The 23,106-nt window shown below is 31.5% G+C and overlaps 1 protein-coding gene and 1 pseudogene across 1 annotated transcript in view; both read right to left on the bottom strand.

Annotated features, from left to right (window-relative positions):
- Positions 1 to 12,227: 12,227 nt before the first annotated feature.
- LOC145266920 (NHL repeat-containing protein 2-like) overlaps positions 12,228 to 23,106 on the bottom strand; it is a 70,624-nt gene continuing 59,745 nt past the window's right edge. Inside the window, exons 8-10 of the mRNA XM_080122715.1 lie at positions 22,281 to 22,490; positions 16,715 to 16,931; positions 12,228 to 12,529 (exon numbers count right to left, since the gene is read on the bottom strand). Of these exons, the coding sequence (XP_079978841.1) occupies positions 12,255 to 12,529; positions 16,715 to 16,931; positions 22,281 to 22,490 (702 nt within the window). The 3' untranslated portion in view covers positions 12,228 to 12,254. The remainder of the gene's footprint in view (positions 12,530 to 16,714; positions 16,932 to 22,280; positions 22,491 to 23,106) is intronic.
- Positions 12,961 to 13,093, bottom strand: LOC145267329 (U2 spliceosomal RNA; annotated as a pseudogene).

The following is a 23,106-nucleotide window of genomic DNA, read 5'->3' on the forward strand; positions in this document are numbered from 1 at the left end:
TTATTAGGCTAATGCATATTATTAGGCTAGTATATATTATTAGGCTAATGCATATTATTAGGCTAATGCATATTATTAGGCTAATGCATATTATTAGGCTAATGCATATTATTAGGCTAGTACATATTATTAGGCTAATGCATATTATTAGGCTAATGCATATTATTAGGCTAATGCATATTATTAGGCTAATGCATATTATTAGGCTAATGCATATTATTAGGCTAATGCATATTATTAGGCTAATGCATATTATTAGGCTAATGCATATTATTAGGCTAATGCATATTATTAGGCTAGTACATATTATTAGGCTAGTACATATTATTAGGCTAGTACATATTATTAGGCTAATGCATATTATTAGGCTAATGCATATTATTAGGCTAGTGCATATTATTAGGCTAGTACATATTATTAGGCTAATGCATATTATTAGGCTAGTACATATTATTAGGCTAATGCATATTATTAGGCTAGTACATATTATTAGGCTAATGCATATTATTAGGCTAATGCATATTATTAGGCTAATGCATATTATTAGGCTAGTACATATTATTAAGCTAATGCATATTATTAGGCTAGTGCATATTATTAGGCTAGTACATATTATTAGGCTAATGCATATTATTAGGCTAATGCATATTATTAGGCTAATGCATATTATTAGGCTAGTATATATTATTAGGCTAATGCATATTATTAGGCTAGTACATATTATTAGGCTAGTACATATTATTAGGCTAGTACATATTATTAGGCTAATGCATATTATTAGGCTAATGCATATTATTAGGCTAGTACATATTATTAGGCTAATGCATATTATTAGGCTAATGCATATTATTAGGCTAATGCATATTATTAGGCTAATGCATATTATTAGGCTAATACATATTATTAGGCTAGTACATATTATTAGGCTAATGCATATTATTAGGCTAGTACATATTATTAGGCTAATGCATATTATTAGGCTAATGCATATTATTAGGCTAATGCATATTATTAGGCTAGTACATATTATTAAGCTAATGCATATTATTAGGCTAGTGCATATTATTAGGCTAATGCATATTATTAGGCTAATGCATATTATTAGGCTAATGCATATTATTAGGCTAATGCATATTATTAGGCTAATGCATATTATTAGGCTAATACATATTATTAGGCTAATGCATATTATTAGGCTAATGCATATTATTAGGCTAATGCATATTATTAGGCTAATGCATATTATTAGGCTAATGCATATTATTAGGCTAGTACATATTATTAGGCTAATGCATATTATTAGGCTAATGCATATTATTAGGCTAGTGCATATTATTAGGCTAGTACATATTATTAGGCTAATGCATATTATTAGGCTAGTACATATTATTAGGCTAATGCATATTATTAGGCTAGTACATATTATTAGGCTAATGCATATTATTAGGCTAATGCATATTATTAGGCTAATGCATATTATTAGGCTAGTACATATTATTAAGCTAATGCATATTATTAGGCTAGTGCATATTATTAGGCCACATGTCCAAAGGTCAAAATCCCTCTAAATTTTTAATTCTGTGATTCAATTAGTGATGGAATAAAAAATGGTGGCAAATGAATGCCAATAGACTCCTGAATGTCACACTATTTTTCACAAGCATAAATGTTGCATATTCATGAAAACGACAGCCATATTTAAAGATGGCCGACAATCATTCATACAACATGATTACTTACTTAAACCAGAGCAGCACCCTGACCAATAAACATACAAACATGTAGTTATGTACATTTTATGCCATATTCTTCATTATTTAGTATATAGATATTGGACGTAACATCTATAGTCTATTTTAGAATCGAGAATATTTGTAGAAAAAAAGCTTTTAAGGCATTTTCTATAATACTGCTTCAGTAATTTATATCTATAATTTGAAAATAGATTTTTTGTTAAATTTTGATATTTCTATTTTTATATTCTACCAGTATAACTTGTCACACAAAATTCTAGTTGCTTTTACCTCCACCAAGGATTTTATTTTTTGAGTCATGTTTATAACTATGTTTGCTTATTTTGATAACATTCACATTGTTTGACCAATAATCACTAAACTTGGTCAAAATATTGATCATGAACTGAATCCGTTAGAGATTATTTGTTTGTTTGTTTTACGGCATATCAACCCTTTTCAGGTTATTTAATGCCGAATCCAGTGATTTTGAAGAACAAATTTTTAATAAAGTATATTCATTTTTTTTTAAGTCGGTTTCTATTTAACCCATAGTTGGGATCCTAACAGGTACTACCACTCCGGATCAGAGTGGACCTGGGAGCAATGGCAATTAAAGGGTGGCTCCACACTCCCCAAAACCCGCAAGCTTGGGTCTCACCATCGGATATAGTTTAAGGTCATATCCAGGACCCCATTAGAGATTAATAGAAATTAGTATTTAATGTTTGGAGGTATGTGTTGAGCAAAAAAAAAAAAAAAAGTGGTAGTTGGCAGGCAGGCTCCAAACTGTGGCGTGAAGGTGGAAAAGAAAGTGAAAGAAAACCTGATGTCTTCCTCCTACTCTATGAGGCAACTGGAAATGCGGAACGCTGAAATTAGTAAACTCATTCCAACTGATATGATAACTTACAAAAACGGTAACACACACACACACACACACACACACACAAAAAACGACCCTCCTTGTAGAAAACTGCCCAATTGAGGGTGAAGGGATTAATATTTTTAGCCAATTTTTCGATATTTATCATCTGAAGGGTTGAGCTTCAAAACAATACCGATCTCGTGAAAATCCATTGCCTCTGTCGAAAGTTTTAGGCAAACATACATACATACATTTAAACAGATAGGTGAGATTTATATAACAGATATAATTTAACGATATTCAAGTATCAATTTTGCATAAAGTACTCATTATAAGTCAACGGGCTATAAGTTTTATAAGTCTTGTGAAAAATTATTACGTAGGACTTTGTCTGTTTGTCAACTCTTTCACAGATACATACATGACACCTTCTTTGTGTTAAGAATAAGTAAGTTGGAAAACATTTTTTAAAGACCATGTCAAGCTGGTTTAATGGTTATCGTACTTGACTCACTATCTTTAAGTTTTGGTTTCGAACTGAGCTCGAGTATTTTTTTTTACTTACAAGAAGTGAACTGTTTAGAAAAAACATAATACTCGCATGCACATGTCTCGGTTTCTTTCCGTTGTTTTTTTTTTTTACTTCATTTTTTTTTTAGGAATTTGATGTTACATTTAATACTGGGCAACGCCGGGTACATCTGCTAGTATATAACAAAATGATAATGAAAAAAATTTAACTCCAAAAACATGGTCATTTTTTATTGTAAAACTTTATTGACAAGGCATGAAATGTTTATCCCTGATAGGACGGGATATGAGAATCAGCAGGCACTGTGTTTTGTTATCACATGGATAATATCACATAATTCGTATGAGTATTCAATACGTACTGAACAAAAAAATAACAAAATGAACAATGAGTATCAGAATAGCCGAGTGTAAGTAGGAGTTCATCCAAGAGTAAATAAAAGTGGTTATAACCAGCTAACGTACTTCCTAACTTCTGTTATAATATTACCTGTTCCTTCTCATACTCTCTTTTTTTTATTACGTTTTTGGATCTTTCTTTTTTTATTTAATAATCATTGAAAAGTATGTTCGATTTTATTTTAATGAAGATTTATTGAGATTTGTTGCAATATTTTTTATATATATATTGAGAGTAGATATTTAAATGCTGCCCACCACAGCATAATGTGACAACAAGGTCAAGAAAGTGGGGGGGGGTCAAGCGAGCTCCCTTAAAGGATGGGCACTCTTACCTACCAAAAATTGCTGGACCATCCCCGTCGGCATTCCCCGGTCGGGGCACCTCAAGCACCAAGCAATAAACTTTTCTCTCACGCCTATATCTCCCCGGTGCATATACTCTTTTTGGTCCCCCGACAAAAGGAGGTTGGACCTGTAAATTCACTCTTACCCGTTCATCTGTCTGCACTTTTCTCTTGGAATTTTTTGAAATTTTGCACAAACATTAAACATGATATGAGTAAAAAAAGTAACAAAATGGATTTTCCAGAAAAACTCTGGTTGCTATCCTAGGGGTGGCTTTTTGATTAAAATGGCTACAATTGACACTTTTCATGCTTATAAAAAAAAAAAAAATGCTGCCTTGGATTTTTATAAAACTTTCTGAAAAGTTGTAACTAACTGATTTCTATAAAATTTTTTAATCTATACTTCGCGATAACTCTTGGGTGTGCCTCAGGGGCTCTTTTAGGGTTAATAAAAACAAAATAAAATAATAAAAAAAAGTTTTTGGGACTATTTTACCATATTTGTCCAAAATTTTCTGTGTATGTCTATTTAGCAGTTTTGCATGGTGCTGAACCCAAATTTAAATATGTTAAGACCTTAGGGACTTTTGGGGCTAAATGGAGGGGGGCAAATAATGGACTTTGCATCGTGTAGAACTCAAATTTACAGATGTTAAGGCCTACAACTGCACCGTTTGTTCATTTTTTACCAGGATTTGACGTCCCCTGGAGCTAAATATGTGGGGGGGGGCACATGCTAAACTTAGTCATTTTTTTATGCCTCGTTTACTGTGCACTCACGGGGGACCATGCATGCTTCACTTGTTTTTTTTAAAGTTTTTCAATCTTTCTTTTTTTTATTGAAAAGTATGTTCAGTCTTATTTTTATTAAGAATTATTGAGAATTGTTGCAATATTTTTTATATATATATTGAGAGTAGATATTTAAATGCTGCCCACCACAGCATAATGTGACACAAGATCAAGAAAGTGGGGTGTCAAGTGAGCTCCCATATAGGAAGGGCACTCTTGCCTAGCAAAAATTGCCTGAGCATCTCGGTCGGGGTACCTCAGGTAGCAAGCAATAAACTTACCCCATCCGAAAGCCGGGTGGCAAGGCCTGAAAGGATTGGTCTGCTGGGTGATACCCAGACGACGTAACTCAGTCCAACAGATAATGGTCCAGTTCCTGGCCCAGCCCATGTCGGGCTGATTGTCAAAAACGGATTCTTAACTGATACTTTATCTACCCAGTTTCCAAGCAACCGAAGCAGCAAGGGGACTCATCCTCATATATATAATGGGGGTATGATCATTGGAAGTTGGAAGATTCTACTTATAGATACTGCTGATAGAAACTGACAAATCAAATTAATTCACGTTCTGCTAGCAACCAATCAGAAACCAGAATTGCTCCATAAAAATATTGAATCTTTGAGCGTTCCAGTACATAATTTTTTCGTGTCAACATGAGAAGGATCTTTTGCTCTTTGCCTGCAAAATTATAAAGTCCAGGACCTGTACAGAACAGCTACCCACTGGGAATTCTTCGTCTCTAGGACTTGTTCAGAATAGCTACCCATCAGGAACTCTTCTGAAACTAAACATGGCTTTCAATTCAAGAAAATTAGTTTCATATTTTTTTAAAGAATTATTGAAAATACTTATTGTGCTCGCTTTATTTAAAAGAGTTATTGAAAACACCTTTTAAAATCTTTTAAAACTATTTCGGAAATATTATGTATTGGACACGTTTTTTATGATGTTTGAAATTGTGTTATTTTGATTTCAATAATTTCATTTGTTATTTTGATCCCAAATTTTCTATTTATACTTTCATAAACATATTTATTATATAAATTCAAATAAAAAAAACATTTATTTTTAAAATAAAAAATAAACAACAACTTATTTTTATAATTTCATAAACATATTTTTTACAAACTTTCAAATAAAATAAGAAAATTAAATAAAAAATTTTGTTATTGAAAGTGCAAATAAAGACTAATTGTGTTATTTTTATCTTTTTATAATTTTGTTAATTGTTAATTTATACTTTTCAATAATGTCCTTTCCTTATATTTCATTTCAAGAAATCGCTTCACGTCAATGAATCGCTTCACAATAGAAATACTGAAGAACAATAAAAGCGAAGGAATTTATTTGCCTTGTCACCGCTTCCGGTAGCAGACACGCCGGGTGTTAGGAAGTATGTTAGCTGACTATAACCTTAAAAGTTTATCCTTCGTACTCCCAGAATGAAGAGCGGTTCCAAAGAATAAGTCTGGCAGTTTTGCAGTTATGCCTGGCCAAGTCAGAAATAAGTTCGATAACTCAAGAAGGGTCATATCATGATGTTACACCGTCAAATCACGATAAAGTTTAAAAATATTTTTTTATTCATTTTAACTTTTACGCTTTTTCATTACGCCCGGCAAAGTTTCACGCTTCTTTTAAAAAATATTTTTTTCATTTATAAATCTGAAATTATTAAAAACTTAAGACAACAACACACCTTCGAAATATTGTTGAATTTTCAACGTTTACTTTATTTAATCAAGTGTTTACGTGGTTCATTACTTCAGATTTTTTGTTTTATTTTTCTGTTAAATAAATAGTTATGAATATATAAGAATTTATATTTTGTTCGTTTAATCACGTGTTTACGTCAGATTCATTAGATATAATTTTCTGTAAGATCAAATTCGTAAGGATTCATAATCTCAAGTAAAGGCCATTGGTTACCCAACAAGAGTATTAAGACCATATGTCATAGATTTGACCATCTTCCATCAAAGAGTTCCAAATGGTATTAGTTGAATGTTTATGAGAAAAAAAAACAAAAACAAGAAAAACGTTATTTGACAGTGCAACATTGAGATATGACCCTTCTAAAGCTGCTGAAACTTATTTTTGACTTTGCCGGACATAACCGCAAAACTGTCATAAATCTATTCTCATTTGAGCAGCAGTAGCCTTAGTGCAATGTATTGTGCACTAATCACTGCTGGGAGGCACGTAAAGCTTCCTCCTAGTGCACCACGATGGGTCCCCAACTAGAGCATGCAAATAATCAATTTGATTGAAAAAAAATGGGCGATTTCTCTGATTTCGATGACAAAAAAAATATGATTGTGTGAAACATCCATCAGTCATCATTCAATCCCGGACAATGTCGAGTCTCCCTTGATTTTGGTATAAATCATCATCAATAGGAATTTAAAATTCATCTTTCCAGAAGTTTACACCCCAGCACCAAGTACTCACAAACAATGTACCACATTGGTGAAGGTGATAATTTGTTATATAAAATGCTATTTATGTGTGTGTGTGTTCAATAAATCTGATTTTTTACAAAGGAGTCACCACTTATCAAGGCCTGGAGGCCACTTGAGGATAAGGGTAAATGAGAATGCAGTGTAGTGATTAGTAGCAGTGGAAAGTAAGGTAGAATTTGGTTATTTAAGAAGACGGCTCAAGAAGAAGTTGCTTACATTAGACTTGAAGATGACATGTTGTAGTCAACCAGAAAGCAGGCTAGCAGAACAAAGTTCCATAGGCAGGCAGAGCTAGGAAAGAAGCTTTGTGCGTAGAATTTGCGTTAAGATTTAGGTACAGATAGAGAGTGGTGGAAATTTTTGATAATAGTTGTAGCTCGACAAGTGGTTTTTGTGACAGTTTTGCAGGAGAAGGAGGCAATAAATTGAAGTTCAGTACTTGTCATGAAAATAATGATAGATCAGAGACAGGCTTGCAATGTCTCCTCTGTGGTAAAGAGGTTGAAGAGAGGAGAAAGGGCATCACCTACTACGTTCTGAAACTCTGTCGAAACAGATAAAGTGCTGTGAGCATCTTTCTACAGATGTGCCAACAGTGCTCCATTTTAGGAGGTGTAATGAAGCCGTTGAGACATATGTAGCAACAAGGGCAGGACACGTACGCAAATGACCAAGCCGGTGCACGAGGTGATGTCACAGAGGAGGAGGTGAAGGAAAAGAAAAGCGGAGAGAAAAGAAAGTATGGCATTTCAGCATATTCCGAGGAATTTAATTGTTGCATTACCTTCCCTGTTTTCTAGCTGGTGGTGATAGATGATTTAGCATCCCCGACGAAACATCTTCCAACAAATATTATGTATTATAATATATATGCAATATTATTATTTATGATAAACATTTGATATGAAATAAGTGGAACAATGTGAACAATTCTTTTTTTTTTTTTTTGTATTATTTGGACTATGATTCTCATCTTGGTTGTTTTTTGTTTTTTTTCACGTTTCGGTCGATGTAACCTCCGGCCATCTTCAGATGCATTCACACTGGATGGTGTTGGTGAATAGTGAAAAAATGATTCTCATCTTGGTTGGTTTACATCGGCCGAAATGTTGTAAAAAAACAGAAAAAAAAAAAAAAAAAAATAATACCAAAAATAATTATAAATCCTTATCTTAAAAATGTACATTCATCATATCCAAAAACCAGAATGGACCCAGAGTTATTAATATAAAACAAAAAAAGACTTGCTGCTATTTGCATTTTAAATTCCTATTGGCTGTGTTCGTTGGGAAAGCTAATAAACCCAACATTTTTTCACTATTCACGAATAACATCCAGTGTGAATGCATTTGAAGATGGCCGGAGGTTACATCGACCGAAATGTAAAAAAAAACAACCAAGATGAGAATCATAGTCAAAATAATACTAAAAATAATTACAAATCCCCATCTCAAAAATAGACATTCATCATATAAACAATTCTTACCTTTTATTTAATAAATGGGTAATGTTTATTTATTGTAATGTTTATTTATTGTAATGTTTATTTATTATAATGTTTATTTATTGTAATGTTTATTTATTGTAATATTTATTTATTGTAATGTTTATTTATTGTAATGTTTATTTATTGTAATGTCTATTTATTGTAATGTTTATTTATTGTAATATTTATTTATTGTAATGTTTATTTATTGTAATGTTTATTTATTGTAATGTCTATTTATTGTAATGTTTATTTATTGTAATGTTTATTTATTGTAATGTTTATTTATTGTAATATTTATTTATTGTCATTTTTATTTATTGTAATATTTATTTATTGTAATTTTTATTTATTGTAATTTTTATTTATTGTAATATTTATTTATTGTAATGTTTATTTATTGTAATGTTTATTTATTGTAATATTTATTTATTGTAATTTTTATTTATTGTAATGTTTATTTATTGTAATGTTTATTTATTGTAATGTTTATTTATTGTAATATTTATTTATTGTAATTTTTATTTATTGTAATGTTTATTTATTGTAATGTTTATTTATTGTAATATTTATTTATTGTAATGTTTATTTATTGTAATATTTATTTATTGTAATATTTATTTATTGTAATTTTTATTTATTGTAATATTTATTTATTGTAATATTTATTTATTGTAATATTTATTTATTGTAATGTTTATTTATTGTAATGTTTATTTATTGTAATGTTTATTTATTGTAATGTTTATTTATTGTAATGTTTATTTATTGTAATGTTTATTTATTGTAATATTTATTTATTGTAATTTTTATTTATTGTAATATTTATTTATTGTAATGTTTATTTATTGTAATGTTTATTTATTGTAATGTTTATTTATTGTAATGTTTATTTATTGTAATGTTTATTTATTGTAATATTTATTTATTGTAATGTTTATTTATTGTAATTTTTATTTATTGTAATGTTTATTTATTGTAATGTTTATTTATTGTAATTTTTATTTATTGTAATGTTTATTTATTGTAATGTTTATTTATTGTAATGTTTATTTATTGTAATGTTTATTTATTGTAATATTTATTTATTGTAATGTTTATTTATTGTAATGTTTATTAATTGTAATGTTTATTTATTGTAATATTTATTTATTGTAATGTTTATTTATTGTAATGTTTATTTATTGTAATGTTTATTTATTGTAATGTTTATTTATTGTAATATTTATTTATTGTCATTTTTATTTATTGTGTTAAGTTAACCTCCTTTTTCATGTGACACATTCTTAAATAAACATTTTTTTTACGGAAAATTCTCATTCTACATCAAACTACCTATAATACAATGACTACTACTAATGATACTACTAATCCGTCCAAGAATGTAATAAATTTCTTCAGTTAAAATACCTGTTGGAAGATATTTCGCCGGGGACACCTAATGATCTATCACCATCCAGAAAACAGGGGAAGTAATGCAACAATGAGATGTCTCGGGGAATATGCCGGAATGCCAAAAAGGCCACATGGGCAGTGACAGCAGAGCGAAACATGTGCCGGCAAGAGAGATTTGAAAAACCCCGTGTGGCGGTGAAACGAAGATACTTATAAAACCAAGATGCAGACGTAGTTTGGAAAGTACCATGAATAAATGCCTACGTCGAATCTTGTTTCTTTTCCTTTGTTCCTTCGTGACTGAGTTTGCATACAACATGTTTGGCGCATTAAAATGTAAGAACACCATCGAAAAAGATTGACGATTATGCTACAAACGTATTTGAACAGATAGAGAACTGCGTCGGGAGTGAGATATCTGTTGTCAACGTTGCTGATAAAATGGTGGGATCATTCTACAGTGACAGAACGTATCTCACTTCCGATGCAATCCTCTACCTGAGATAAATATGACCTAAGACATATATTTAAAGAAATCAAGAAGATTTCATTTGAGAAAGATCAAGAGGATGACTACTAGTGTTGAGATGATTAATCAGAATCGGAATTGGTTGGTTGTTTTTGTTTTACGGCATATCAACCCTTTTCATGTTATTTAATGCCGACTTAAAAGATTTTGAAGAACATTTTTTTAATAGAATATATTTGTTGTTTTCAAGTCGGTTTCTATTTAACCCATAGTTGGGACACTAACAGGTACTACCACTCCGGGTCAGAGTGGACCTGGGAGAAGTGGCAATTAAAGAGTGGCTCCACACTCCCCAAAGCCCGCAAGCTGGAGCCTCACCACTGGATATAGTTTAAGGTCATATCCAGGACCCGGAATCGGAACTGGTAAAATTAGAACTTTTTTGGAGTATCGGAACCGGTATCGAAATCAGAAAAATTTGTGCCTATTTTCTGATGCCAAAAACGATTCCTTTAATAATCTTTTTTTATTTGATTTTGTTTAAAACAAAATCTTCCGTTGCTGACCGTAATAATAAAATAATAAATATTTATTAATTTTAAACTACCAGTAAAGTTAAAATCTATAGATCATCTTCCAAAAGTGTATTTTTAAATTTGAGAAAATATGTGCACATTTAAGATTGCATTATTACGGTAATTGGGAAAAAAATAGCAACTTTATAGTTCAATCTTTAAAGTTTTATAAATAATCAGAATCGGTAATTTAGTGCAGAATTAGGAATTGTATCGGAACCAGGAAAAATATTGGAATCGTCCCATCACTAATGACTACCAAAGAGATGCGCCAACTAGATAAGGTTTAAGACTGACATGATGCTCCTGACAGTGAAAAGACTGGCCCAAGACTTTAATAAGTAGTAGAATTTTGTTTTCAAACATGTGGTGAAGCTCTTTGGAGTATGCATGTAAATCAAGTCAGTCAAGTCATTTGTAATATTGTGGTCCCATATGCTCTTTATGATCACCGGAGGCAAAAAGTCTGTGATATTCATCGAAGTGTCATGACGTTGCTTCATATGGTTATGTGTCACGAAGCCATGATTTTCATGAAAGGTAAAGATCAGCAATTCCTCTAGCCTCTCCAGAAGTATCGTAGCATGCACATACGTCTGCTATTAATATGAAGGCATAATTATTATTTGTATTATTTAGATTTTTCAGACGACTGTCCGCATCTTGAGCGTTATTTTTATGTTTCAGTTGATGTAATCTCTGACCTTCTCGAGTTGAACTCAGGAATCTTTCTGTTGAACATGGAAATCTGCACGGAATTTTGAACAGAACATTTTACGGAGGTAGCATATTCTTGTTCCATCAGCCATAACTGGATAGAAGTCCTAAGCAATTCGCAATTGTAATTTTGCCTGCTGCACTAAGGATTGAACCTTCAACCCCCAGAACTGAATTTTACCAAATATTATCTCCACTATGCCACGGGGCCTTGTGCTGATGGAACGAGAACATGCTACCTCCATGGATTAAATAAAGGGTTTCATTCAGAATTACTTGCAAATTCCCAAGTTTGACAAGATATGCTTGAAGAAGGTTGGAGATTCCATCGACCGAAACGTTGTGAAAATAACACTCAAGATGAGAACAATAGTCCGAAGAAAACGAATAATCACACCTCATCTAAAAAAAATATAATGATGAAAATATAATAATGATGTTTCGTAGTGTGGATTATATATGTAATAACATGATTTATTGTGCGATGGTGTGATGTAAGGAGACTTTGTTTTCCGGCTGTCCATTTTCCGAAATGCTTATCGGCTGATCAAAGAGCACAGGAGTCATATTGCATGTACCCGCCGAGGAACAGGTATACAAGAGGCACTCAAAAATGAGGCGAAGAACTGCAGGGAAGTCCACGCTGAGCTGAGTGGGGATCAACACTCGGACATTGGGCTGCTTGGTTAAATCCGATAACTCACCACTTGTGACGGGAATTTCTTGCAGAAGTTTTCTACTGGATTCATCTGATAGGGAGAAAAAAATAAAACAGTATTGATAGATAAGAATATGTATGTATAATACTATGGTGCTTGTTTAGATTAGTGATCTTTCAAACTAACGCATTTCAGGTGAAAACATTATTACATACTAACATGTTATGTTGAAATTAGTATAAATTCCAACAAGGCCAATAGCTATTAGTGGCGTGCTCTCATGTAATGAATGAATGCGTGAATGTAGGATTGACATGAAATTCTTAAAGATAAACTACAATGACCGAAAAATGGGCTGAAATGACTTAAATAAATAAAAAGTAAATGACTTAGAATGACTTAAATGAACTTAAGGATGAATTGAATGACCTTAAGAATGACTTGAATGCTTAAAAAACACTTGGAATCCTTCAAAAACAACTGGAGAATGACTTGAATGGCTTTGAGACTGACTGGTTGTAAAGTGGGTGATCATTTTACATTAAATTGGTACAAAAAAGTGATCCTCCACTTTATATCACAAAGTTACAAACATAATTATAGCATGTAGTAAGATACTACACTTTGATCTTGGCCAAAAGGCCAAGAAAAGCTTAAAAAGCTAAGAACAGCATTTATTAACAACAGCCCTTTGATCTTAACCAAAAAGGCCAAACACAAAAGTGTTACGGACAGACCGACAGACCGACCGACGGTCCAACGTGTAGAGTCACTTGCATGTGACTAAAAATTATGACAAATGATCTAGTGTACTGCTGCCATTACATACAAACAAGAGGAAATAAATAAATAAATAAATATCTCGCCATTTTTTTCTTTCTCAACAAAAGTTTTTTTTTTATCGTTATAATTGTTTTGACATCATTTAAAAGTCTCTCACCATTGTCCATCCCGCTCGGTGTACACTTTTTCTCTCCAACCTCACGCCAGCCATTTCTTGCCTACGTTTTTACACATTCATTCTCTTCAACACTCACTTCTCCTAAGCTCATGCTTTCCTTTTTTTTCTTACACACACTTCCTAATTTGCATATGCGTGTTTTTCGACTACTGCTGCTGCTAACCACTTTGCAAGCTGCCATTCCTCGACATCTTCCACGCGCTCACCTGCACTATTATGTTATACTAGTAAAAAAATAATTACAAGTAAAAATAGAATTTACCGAATTATCGAGTTTTATCCCATGTTTTAATCTGGAAGAGTGGCGAGACCAATTCTGTATGACAAACTGACTTATCTCCCTTAATTTAAATTAAGGGTCTGCCATTTTTAAACAGAATGTTTTTTTTTTTTTTATTAAAAATACATCTAGCACATCTACTGGGTCATTTTTCATTATTTTGGAAATTTATACGGCACCACCGAAGCAAAATAACTAGCACTAACTAAACAAAAATATGTTGCAAGAAATAATTTGAGAAGCGAAAATAATCGATTGAATAAGGAAAAAATTTCAAGTAAAAAAAAATTAAATAGCAACCTTCATCTAATCCCTCCCGTAAGCATCTAATTTTAGTAAAAGAAATAGGGTCTTGTCAAAATGTCCATTCCATTTCCTGCCTGTCTGAAAATGACGAGTCAGGGGCTTGGTGCATTATCCACCAGTGATGAAGCTCCCCTCTCCTGGGGTAGAACATCTTTCCCCAGGTAGGACATACGAAGCAGCCAGGATTGTGTCTTCAAAAGTGTTTAGAAGAATTAATGGGCAAAAACTCTCGTATAAAAACGTAGTTAAACGCCACCTAAAGGAAATGAGCCACAAGCACTACCTTCCCTTCGTGTCGACTCAGTCACTTGCTTCTGCCTCCCAGTTTGGGTTATCAAGGCTCATTTCCTTTAGGTGGCGTGTAACTACGTTAACACTGCTGGGCTGCGAGCTCTCTCCCATTTGTCTTGAATTTCATTGTTCGCAAGGACCCATGGAGTAATGAATACAATTTTGAATTACACTGCTCTAGAGTTTGAAAGTTCAATCGTCAGTACGGGCGATACTCAAATACAATTGTGTATTACTTAGGACTTCTATCCAGCCATGGCTGACGGAATGAGAACATACTACCCTTGCTGATTAAATAAAAAAATCTGTTCATGATTCCATGCAGATTCCTAAGTTCCACAGACAGATTCCAGAGTTCGACAAGATACACCTGAAGAAGGTTGGAGGTTCCATTGATCGAAACGTTGTGAAAATAACACTCAAGATGAGAACAGTAAGTTAAAGAATCCAAATCATTATTATATCGCATGAATGTTAGTATTGATTTCCCCGATACTTTTCTAGTAAGAATTCTTTCTAGAAAGACATTCGGGTACTTACAGGAGAGGGTTCACATGAAGGCTGCCAACATCCCAAGTGAAAGCGATTTTGTGGAGCGAACTGGTATCAGACTTGAAATACCAGGGTTTGTACAGATTCTCAATGTCCATTTTCAAGGACTTTTCAAGGCTTTTTTTAAAAAGTTTTTCAAGGTACCTCCAGATAAAATTCAAGTTTCCAAAAATAAATTTGATATATAAACAATGATATAATAAACCAAAACTCTTAATAATTGACAAGAGAAAAAGTCATTTTTATGTACATACAAAACAATATGCCTTTCAATAATCATATCTACATTCCCTGACCCACTTATATTTGCCCAACCAAGTGTGATTAAATGTTGTTATTTTTCCCATTGTAGATTGGTCTACACTGTATGCATTTTACTTTTAAATTTTGAATTTTCGGTATTGTGTACACAAGAGTTTCGTCCCTTTATCACAAAACTACCTTATGTAGATTTTTCATGATAAAGGGACGTAACTCTATTATTCACAATAATACGAGGCATTTTCACAACAATGTATTTCGATTTTATTTTCAATATTAAAAAACTAGTTTAATGTTATTTTTATTAATACTTAAAAATAATTTAATAGTATTGATTTTAATTTTATTTTCAATATTAAAAAAATAGTTTAATGTTATTTTTATTAATACTTAAAAATAATTTAATAGTATTGATTTTAATTTTATTTTCAATATTAAAAAAATAGTTTAATGTTATTTTTTAATACTTAAAAATAATTTAATAGTATTGATTTTAATTTTATTTTCAATATTAAAAAAATAGTTTAATGTTATTTTTATTAATACTTTAAAATAATTTAATAGTATTGATTTTAATTTTATTTTCAATATTAAAAAGTAGTTTAATGTTATTTTTATTAATACTTAAAAATAATTTAATAGTATTGATTTTGATTTTATTTTCAATATTAAAAAAATAGTTTAATGTTATTTTTATTAATACTTAAAAATAATTTAATAGTATTGATTTTACTTTTATTTTCAATATTAAAAAATAGTTTAATGTTATTTTTTTAATACTTAAACATAATTTAATAGTATTGATTTTAATTTTATTTTCAATATTAAAAAAATAGTTTAATGTTATTTTTAAATACTTAAAAATAATTTAATAGTATTGATTTTAATTTTATTTTCAATATTAAAAAACTAGTTTAATGTTATTTTTATTAATACTTAAAAATAATTTAATAGTATTGATTTTAATTTTATTTTCAATATTAAAAGAATAGTTTACTGTTATTTTTAAATACTTAAAAATAATTTAATGGTATTGATTTTAATTTTACTTTCAATATTAAAAAAATAGTTTAATGTTATTTTTTTAATACTTAAAAATAATTTAATAGTATTGATTTTAATTTTATTTTCAATATTAAAAAAATAGTTTACTGTTATTTTTTTAATACTTAAAAATAATTTAATAGTATTGATTTTAATTTTATTTTCAATATTAAAAAACTAGTTTAATGTTATTTTTTAAATACTTAAAAATAATTTAATAGTATTGATTTTAATTTTGATTTTGATATTGCAACACAAATTTTTACTGGACATAAAAAATATGATTCTCAAAGCCTTTCAAGACATTTTCAAGACATTTCCCATATTTTCAAGGATTTTTGAAGTTAATAAAAATAAGGCCTTTTGAAGGCAAAAGTCAAAATTCAAGGATTTTTCAAGCCTGTGCGAACGGCGAATATCAAGATCGTCAGTAAGCACTTAACTACCGTCATTGCCCGAATATGAATAATCAATCATCTCAAAACTTCAAAAACAGAATTTGTATCCGTTGTCGTATTTTTGCTCATAATACTTTATTTGACTTGCAAATAGCCGCATGTCTGCCTTGAAGGATACTTACCTTCTGCAAGGACCTGCCAGTAACTGACCATGTCTTTAGTAAAAGAGATTCCATCTTGGAAATGAATATCCAATTCAAAGTGAATCTCACCACCTGGCGCTATGTTGATAGTTTCTAAAACCTTTGGTTGAGTCCTTTTTGGCGTAATTCGGCTGCTACGTTTCACCGCTGGTTTGGTTTCACTATTTCCATCGAGCGCAGGTGTAAAAATTGAAAACTGTTGAAGAGAAAAAAAAGTAATTCATCTTCACAATCATACGGGTTCCACTTTTGTTTTTACAAAATGGTAGTATTCAGACCCCTCCCTGAATAAAAAAAAAAAAAAAAAAAAAAAAAAAATGGGTGCACTTTCAGTGGTTTCAAGAGTTATCTTGATGGGGGTCCTTAGTCATAAGTTTGTGTGGGTGTCTTGGCTAAGTGGCAATAAGCCAATTCCACAGAAGGAAGTAATTCCCAGAAGGAGACATTGTTTTTGTCCATTTTCTTTTTTAAATTTCAACTAAGACTTTTCTTTTTAATAAAATAAAAAAGAATTTTTGTAAAAAAAAAAAAAAAAATGTACCTTCAAAATAAATAAAACTTAATTTTATTTTAATATAAATAAAAATAAAATTTTTTTAAAAATTCATTTACCGACTTAGTGTACTGATTTCGTATTGCTTTTTATTTTAAGTCCGTTTCTGTTTTTACATAAACCTCTATTCTGAGCACCATCTTTTTTCTTTGGCAGGAAAAGGTCAGTATTACCCAAGTTTTTATAAACACAGCATCACACAAAAAGCACTAAAATCTCAACTCAATAATAATAAAAATATACTTATAACACTCAAGACTCACAATTAAAAACTAATTTAAGAGTCCTTGCGATTATTTCTAAAACTATGCTACTACTTCGGATTCTCCATCAAGTGTTTTTTTCTAACAAAGTAATCACTGCTTATCAGGGCCCGGAGACCATTCGACGATAAAGGTTACTAAGTGTATGGTAGTCATGGGAAAATAGCAAAGTAATCATTAGTAGTGAAAATTTTTTTGTGTGACCTTGCAACGTGTCTTTTACATGCCCTTGACCCCTGATCGCGGCCCAGTTATGATCTGCACCCTGGTCGGTACAGTTATGATATGTCGACTGAGCAACCAGGTTTGCCAACCGTTAGTACGTCGCGTCACCCAGTGAGTTCTTCGTTAAGGCGTTGGGGATTCTTCTCGGATGCTCGGTCTCAGAAGCTCAGTTGTAGAACTAACTGCCTGCTTGAATTAATTGTCAACTATATGTATATGCTGTAAATACTTCTTTTATGAATTTCCGAAATATATATTATATTAACCAACCTCCGGAGTTTTGTTGCTGATGTGCGTTGATCCCTATATTTGTATAATTTGATTATTTACGAGGACGGTTGAAGACGACCATATTGTAGTCATCTGGGAAGCAAGCCCACAGAACAGAGTTCCACAGGTGGGCAGTTCTAAGAAAGAAGCTTTGTTCATAGAATCCACGTTTAGATTTAGGCACAAAGAGAGAGTGGGGGAAATTATTGATAGTGGTTTTAGCTAGTTGAGTGTTTTTTGTGAAAGTTAGGCAAAGGGAGAACCATAGATTGAAGCTCAGTCGAGCATTTGTCATGAAAATAATGATAGAGCAGGGACAGGCTAGCAACATCTCTTCTGTGGGAAAGAGGTTACAAGCCTACTAGGTTAAAAAGTCGGTTTCGAAATGTGTCAAGGCAGAATAGAGTGCTCCGAGCAGCTTCTACTCATATATGGTTGGTTGGTTGTTTTTGTTTTACGGCATATCAACCCTTTTCGGGTTATTTAATGCCGAATCCAAAGATTTTGAAGAAAAAATTTTTAATAGAATATATTTGTTGTTTTCAAGTCGGTTTCTATTTAACCCATAGTTGGAACCCTAACAGGTACTGCCACTCCGGGTCAGAGTGGACCTGGGAGCAATGATAATTAAAGGGTGGCTCCACACTCCCACAAGCCCGCAAGCTGGGGCCTCACCACTGGATATAGTTTAAGGTCATATCCAGGACCCTACTCATATATGGCAACAGTACTCCGTCCTAAGGCTCTTATACGGATTGCATTGGTAGTGAGATATCTACTGGAGCGGTAGAATGATCCAACCATTTTTCCAGCAACCTTGGCAACAGATTTGATGTATGTGCTCCATTTCAGATCAGGAGTGAAGGTCAGACTCAGAAGCTTGTCGAAACCTGAAGCCTTCCCAAGACAAGAGCCATTCATTTAAATTTGGGCCAGATTGGAGTGAGAGCATTGATGATAGAAAGAGAGAAGCTTGGTTTTAGCTGCATTAAAATTAACCAGCCACCTTTTTCCCCCATTGCACCACATTCTCAAGATCAGAGAAGAAAAAAATCAGAGAGATTTTGGTCATTTCCGACCTTTGAAGTGTTGCCATATATTGTGGTGTCGTCTGCATAAATATCTACGAATGATCTAGGAATGTGATTTGGGAGGTTATTTGTGAAGATCAGGAAGGGAGTTGAGCCCAGGATGGAACCCTAAGGGCCGCCACTGTTAATATTGTGAGCTTCTAATTTCTGCCCACCAATAGTTTCTTTTAAATCTATCAAAGAAATAATTTAATAATTGAGAAGACATTTCCAGCTATTCTATGTTTGCATAGATTTAGAATTTTTATTCTTTTTGAAGATGAGGTATAGCATAAAATTTTAGAGAACGTGACACCACGAGACCATTCTAGTTCACCACTGTTCATGAATAAATAATTTATAATTGAAAATTATTCAAATGTTTTAATATCTATATATTAATATTGTAGTACCTTTAACATACGTACGTACGTGTATGTGTCACGGTTTCCAAATTATAAATTATTCGATCGGGAGATCCTATTTATTAAAAAGGAGGATAGAAGGTGAGAACATACTATGAACATTAAATTAGTATATGGATATTAAATTAGTATATAGATATTAAATTAGTATAAAGATATCAAATTAGTATATAGATATCAAATTAGTATATAGATATCAAATTAGTATATGGATATCAAATTAGTATATGGATATCAAATTAGTATATGGATATCAAATTAGTATATAGATATTAAATTGGTATATAGATATTAAATTGGTATATAGGTATTAAATTGGTATATAGATATCAAATTGGTATATAGGTATTAAATTGGTATATAGATATTAAATTAGTATATAGATATTAAATTAGTATATAGATATCAAATTAGTATATAGATATTAAATTAGTATATAGATATTAAATTAGTATGTAGATATTAAATTAGTATATAGATATTAAATTAGTATATAGATATCGAATTAGTATATAGATATCAAATTAGTATATAGATATCAAATTAGTATATAGATATTAAATTGGTATATAGATATTAAATTAGTATGTAGATATTAAATTAGTATATAGATATTAAATTAGTATATAGATATTAAATTAGTATATAGATATGTTAACTTAATGTTCAGAGTAGGTTATCGCCTTCTATCCTCCTTTTTAATAAATAGGATCTCCCGATCGAATCTATACATCTATAAAAGTGAACGTGTCTGTGTGTCTGTCTGTGTGTCTGTTTGTGTACATTTCCCTATGCAATAACTCTGTCAATTTTTTAGTCAACAGACTCGAAATTTGATATACAGGGTACTGAGATTTGAGAAAATCTATGTGATCGGTTTTCGGCCAGAAATTTGGCTGTTAGGGGGTCAAAGTTCAACGATTTAACCTTTGAGAACTCTACCAAACTCCTCTGACAATTTTGGGTCTAAACACTTGAAATTTTAGATATAAGTTCCTTGGACATGGATCTAACATAATAACTTGATTTGACCCCAAAAGAATAAATGTTAAGTGGTCATAATAGGGTCAAAGTTAAAAAAATTGACCGTTTTTTTTTGTTTTTTTTTGCTCAGCATACACCTCCAAACACCCGGGCAACGCCGGGCACCCATGCTAGTAATTTATAATCTGGAAACTGTGACACACTACGTATATACGTTAAAGCTACTATGGTATTAATATATAGATATTAAAACATTTGAATAATTTTCAATTATGAATTATTATTATTATTATTATTATTATTATTATTATTATAATGTAAAAGCAAAGAATTAATATAAACAAAAAAATGATGTTGCTTTTCGGCCGTACATGAAACTGAAATATACCTTCTTGGTCTTCTGGCTAGAATCCAAAGGTAATGTTTGTTTTGTCTAAAGATGTTATAATGATATTGTGGTGTTTCCATTTGCGCCAGGCGTCCATACAAATATGCTGCAAACTGCCATAAGGATATTGGAGATAAACTGTAATAATCAGATATATTCTGACACTACATGAACCAGATTACTTAGGTAAATACTTTTACTGTTTTAACAAAAGGGCTACAATACATAGTTCCTTGCCTTTTTTGGCTAGGATTAAAGTGTAGTATCTGTTCTGATACCTGTGGAACTCTGTTCCGTCTGCCTGCTTCCCACCGGACTACAACTTGGTTGTCTTCAAGTCCAATGTTAACAAATTCCTAATGAACCGCCCCCTTAAGTAAACATTTCAGCAAATCTTCTCACTAACGTAATGTACTTGCAATAACCCTTATCCCTGAGTGGCTTCCGGGCCTTGATAAGTGGTGATCACTGTGTAAAAAAAAAAAAAAAAAAAATACTACACTTTCGCCTTTTCTGACCTCGATCAGTGGAGGAGAAATCCTTCTAGATTGAGGCAATTTTAATTTTTGCTCCTTTCCAGGGTGCTCCTTTTTGGGAAACCGGATTTTCCCCCACATTAAAAACCAATCTTGTGTCTAACTCTGCTCTCGTGGGGAGGCAAATAAATAGGTACGATAATATCGCAGTGTCTCCGTTCATGCCGAACGTCCATAGAACGCCCAGTAGCAATACATTACAAATGAAAGACGCCACTGTGGAATTTCCAAAAGTCCTGCTAGTTTTCATCATTTTTCTGGTACTTGTACAGTTTAATCAAGACATTAAAAAATGAAAATATCGAAAAAAAAAAAAAAAGTTTATATTGTACGTATCCCTTATGGAATGAAGTTTTCTGAAAAAAATTTCACTTAATTTCATTGGATGGTTTTTGTTATAATATCAAGCAAAAGGTTCGATTTTTAGGAAAAAAAAGCTAGTATTAAAGATGGGGAGGGAGTGACAGCGCTTTAAATTGAGTTATCTCCCCGTGGCGTGTTCTAAAAATCCAAACAAAAATGTAAAAATTCAAAGATGTCTGCCTTCAACGTGCTGTCATAAAAACGTGTTTTTTTCACTGTAAAAAAAAAAATAAAAATACTCAATCAAATTAAATGAATTTTTTTTTTTTTTTTTTTTTTGAGATCTCCAGTTCGAAACAGATACGTACAATATGATATTTTTTTTTTTTTTTCGATATTTTCATTTTTTAATGTCTTGATAAAACCGTACAAGTATCCATTCTCTTTACCCAGTCTCGTACCTAACTGTTTTTCTACAAGAATGCATTGTCATAGCCTTAAAACACAAGTTCGTACAAAAATACTTACTTCTGTCAACGTTTGTGTGTGCATATTAAACACTTTCAAGCAATGGTTATTCGTGTCAGCAATGTATACCATTTGATTCTCTCTGTCTACGGCTAGACCAGCTGGTTCGTTGAAGAGTGACATGAGCGGGTCAGCAGAAATGTCATCGCCCGGATGACCACTGCCGGCCAATGTAGTCGAGCTTTTGGTCTGAAGATCTATGCATTTTATCTACGAAGAAAAAAATAAAATAAATAAGTAATTTAATTACTCTAACAAAGTTGTCTCCCTTTAATCATTCCGACAAAGTTGTCTCGCTTTAAATAGTTAAATTTAAACGGTGCTTGCGCTGTAAAAGGGATTTTCGAACAAATGCTTTTCAGGTAAAAACACTCACGTACTTACATGTCATGTCGAAATTAGTATTGATTCCAAAAATTACGAAAAATGATCAGTACAAAAATTTAAAAAAAAAAAAAAAATTACAGAAAACTCTGTATAATGTACATACCAGTCATGTAACAAAAACGTCATATTCCAAAAATTATGTAAATTGATTGAGTAGTTTTTTTTTTTATTAGAAAATCATTTTTTACGATTTTTATATTAATAGTATATTGAAGATATATGACCGATCAAGACAACTGTCTCGCTTTGCTATAAAATTTGATTTTCTTAGTTAAAAAAAAAAATAATTCATCAATTTATATGATTTTTGGAGTATGACATTTTAATTCCATGACGGGTACATACATCATATAAATTCTTCTGTATTTTTGTTTTTTAATTAGGTTGAATTCTGAACTTACACTGAAAAATAATTAAAAGTAAAAATAGAACTTACTGA

Source organism: Euprymna scolopes, chromosome 42 (assembly GCF_053919585.1).
Source record: "Euprymna scolopes isolate OS-2025 chromosome 42, ASM5391958v1, whole genome shotgun sequence".
Taxonomy (NCBI): domain Eukaryota; kingdom Metazoa; phylum Mollusca; class Cephalopoda; order Sepiida; family Sepiolidae; genus Euprymna; species Euprymna scolopes.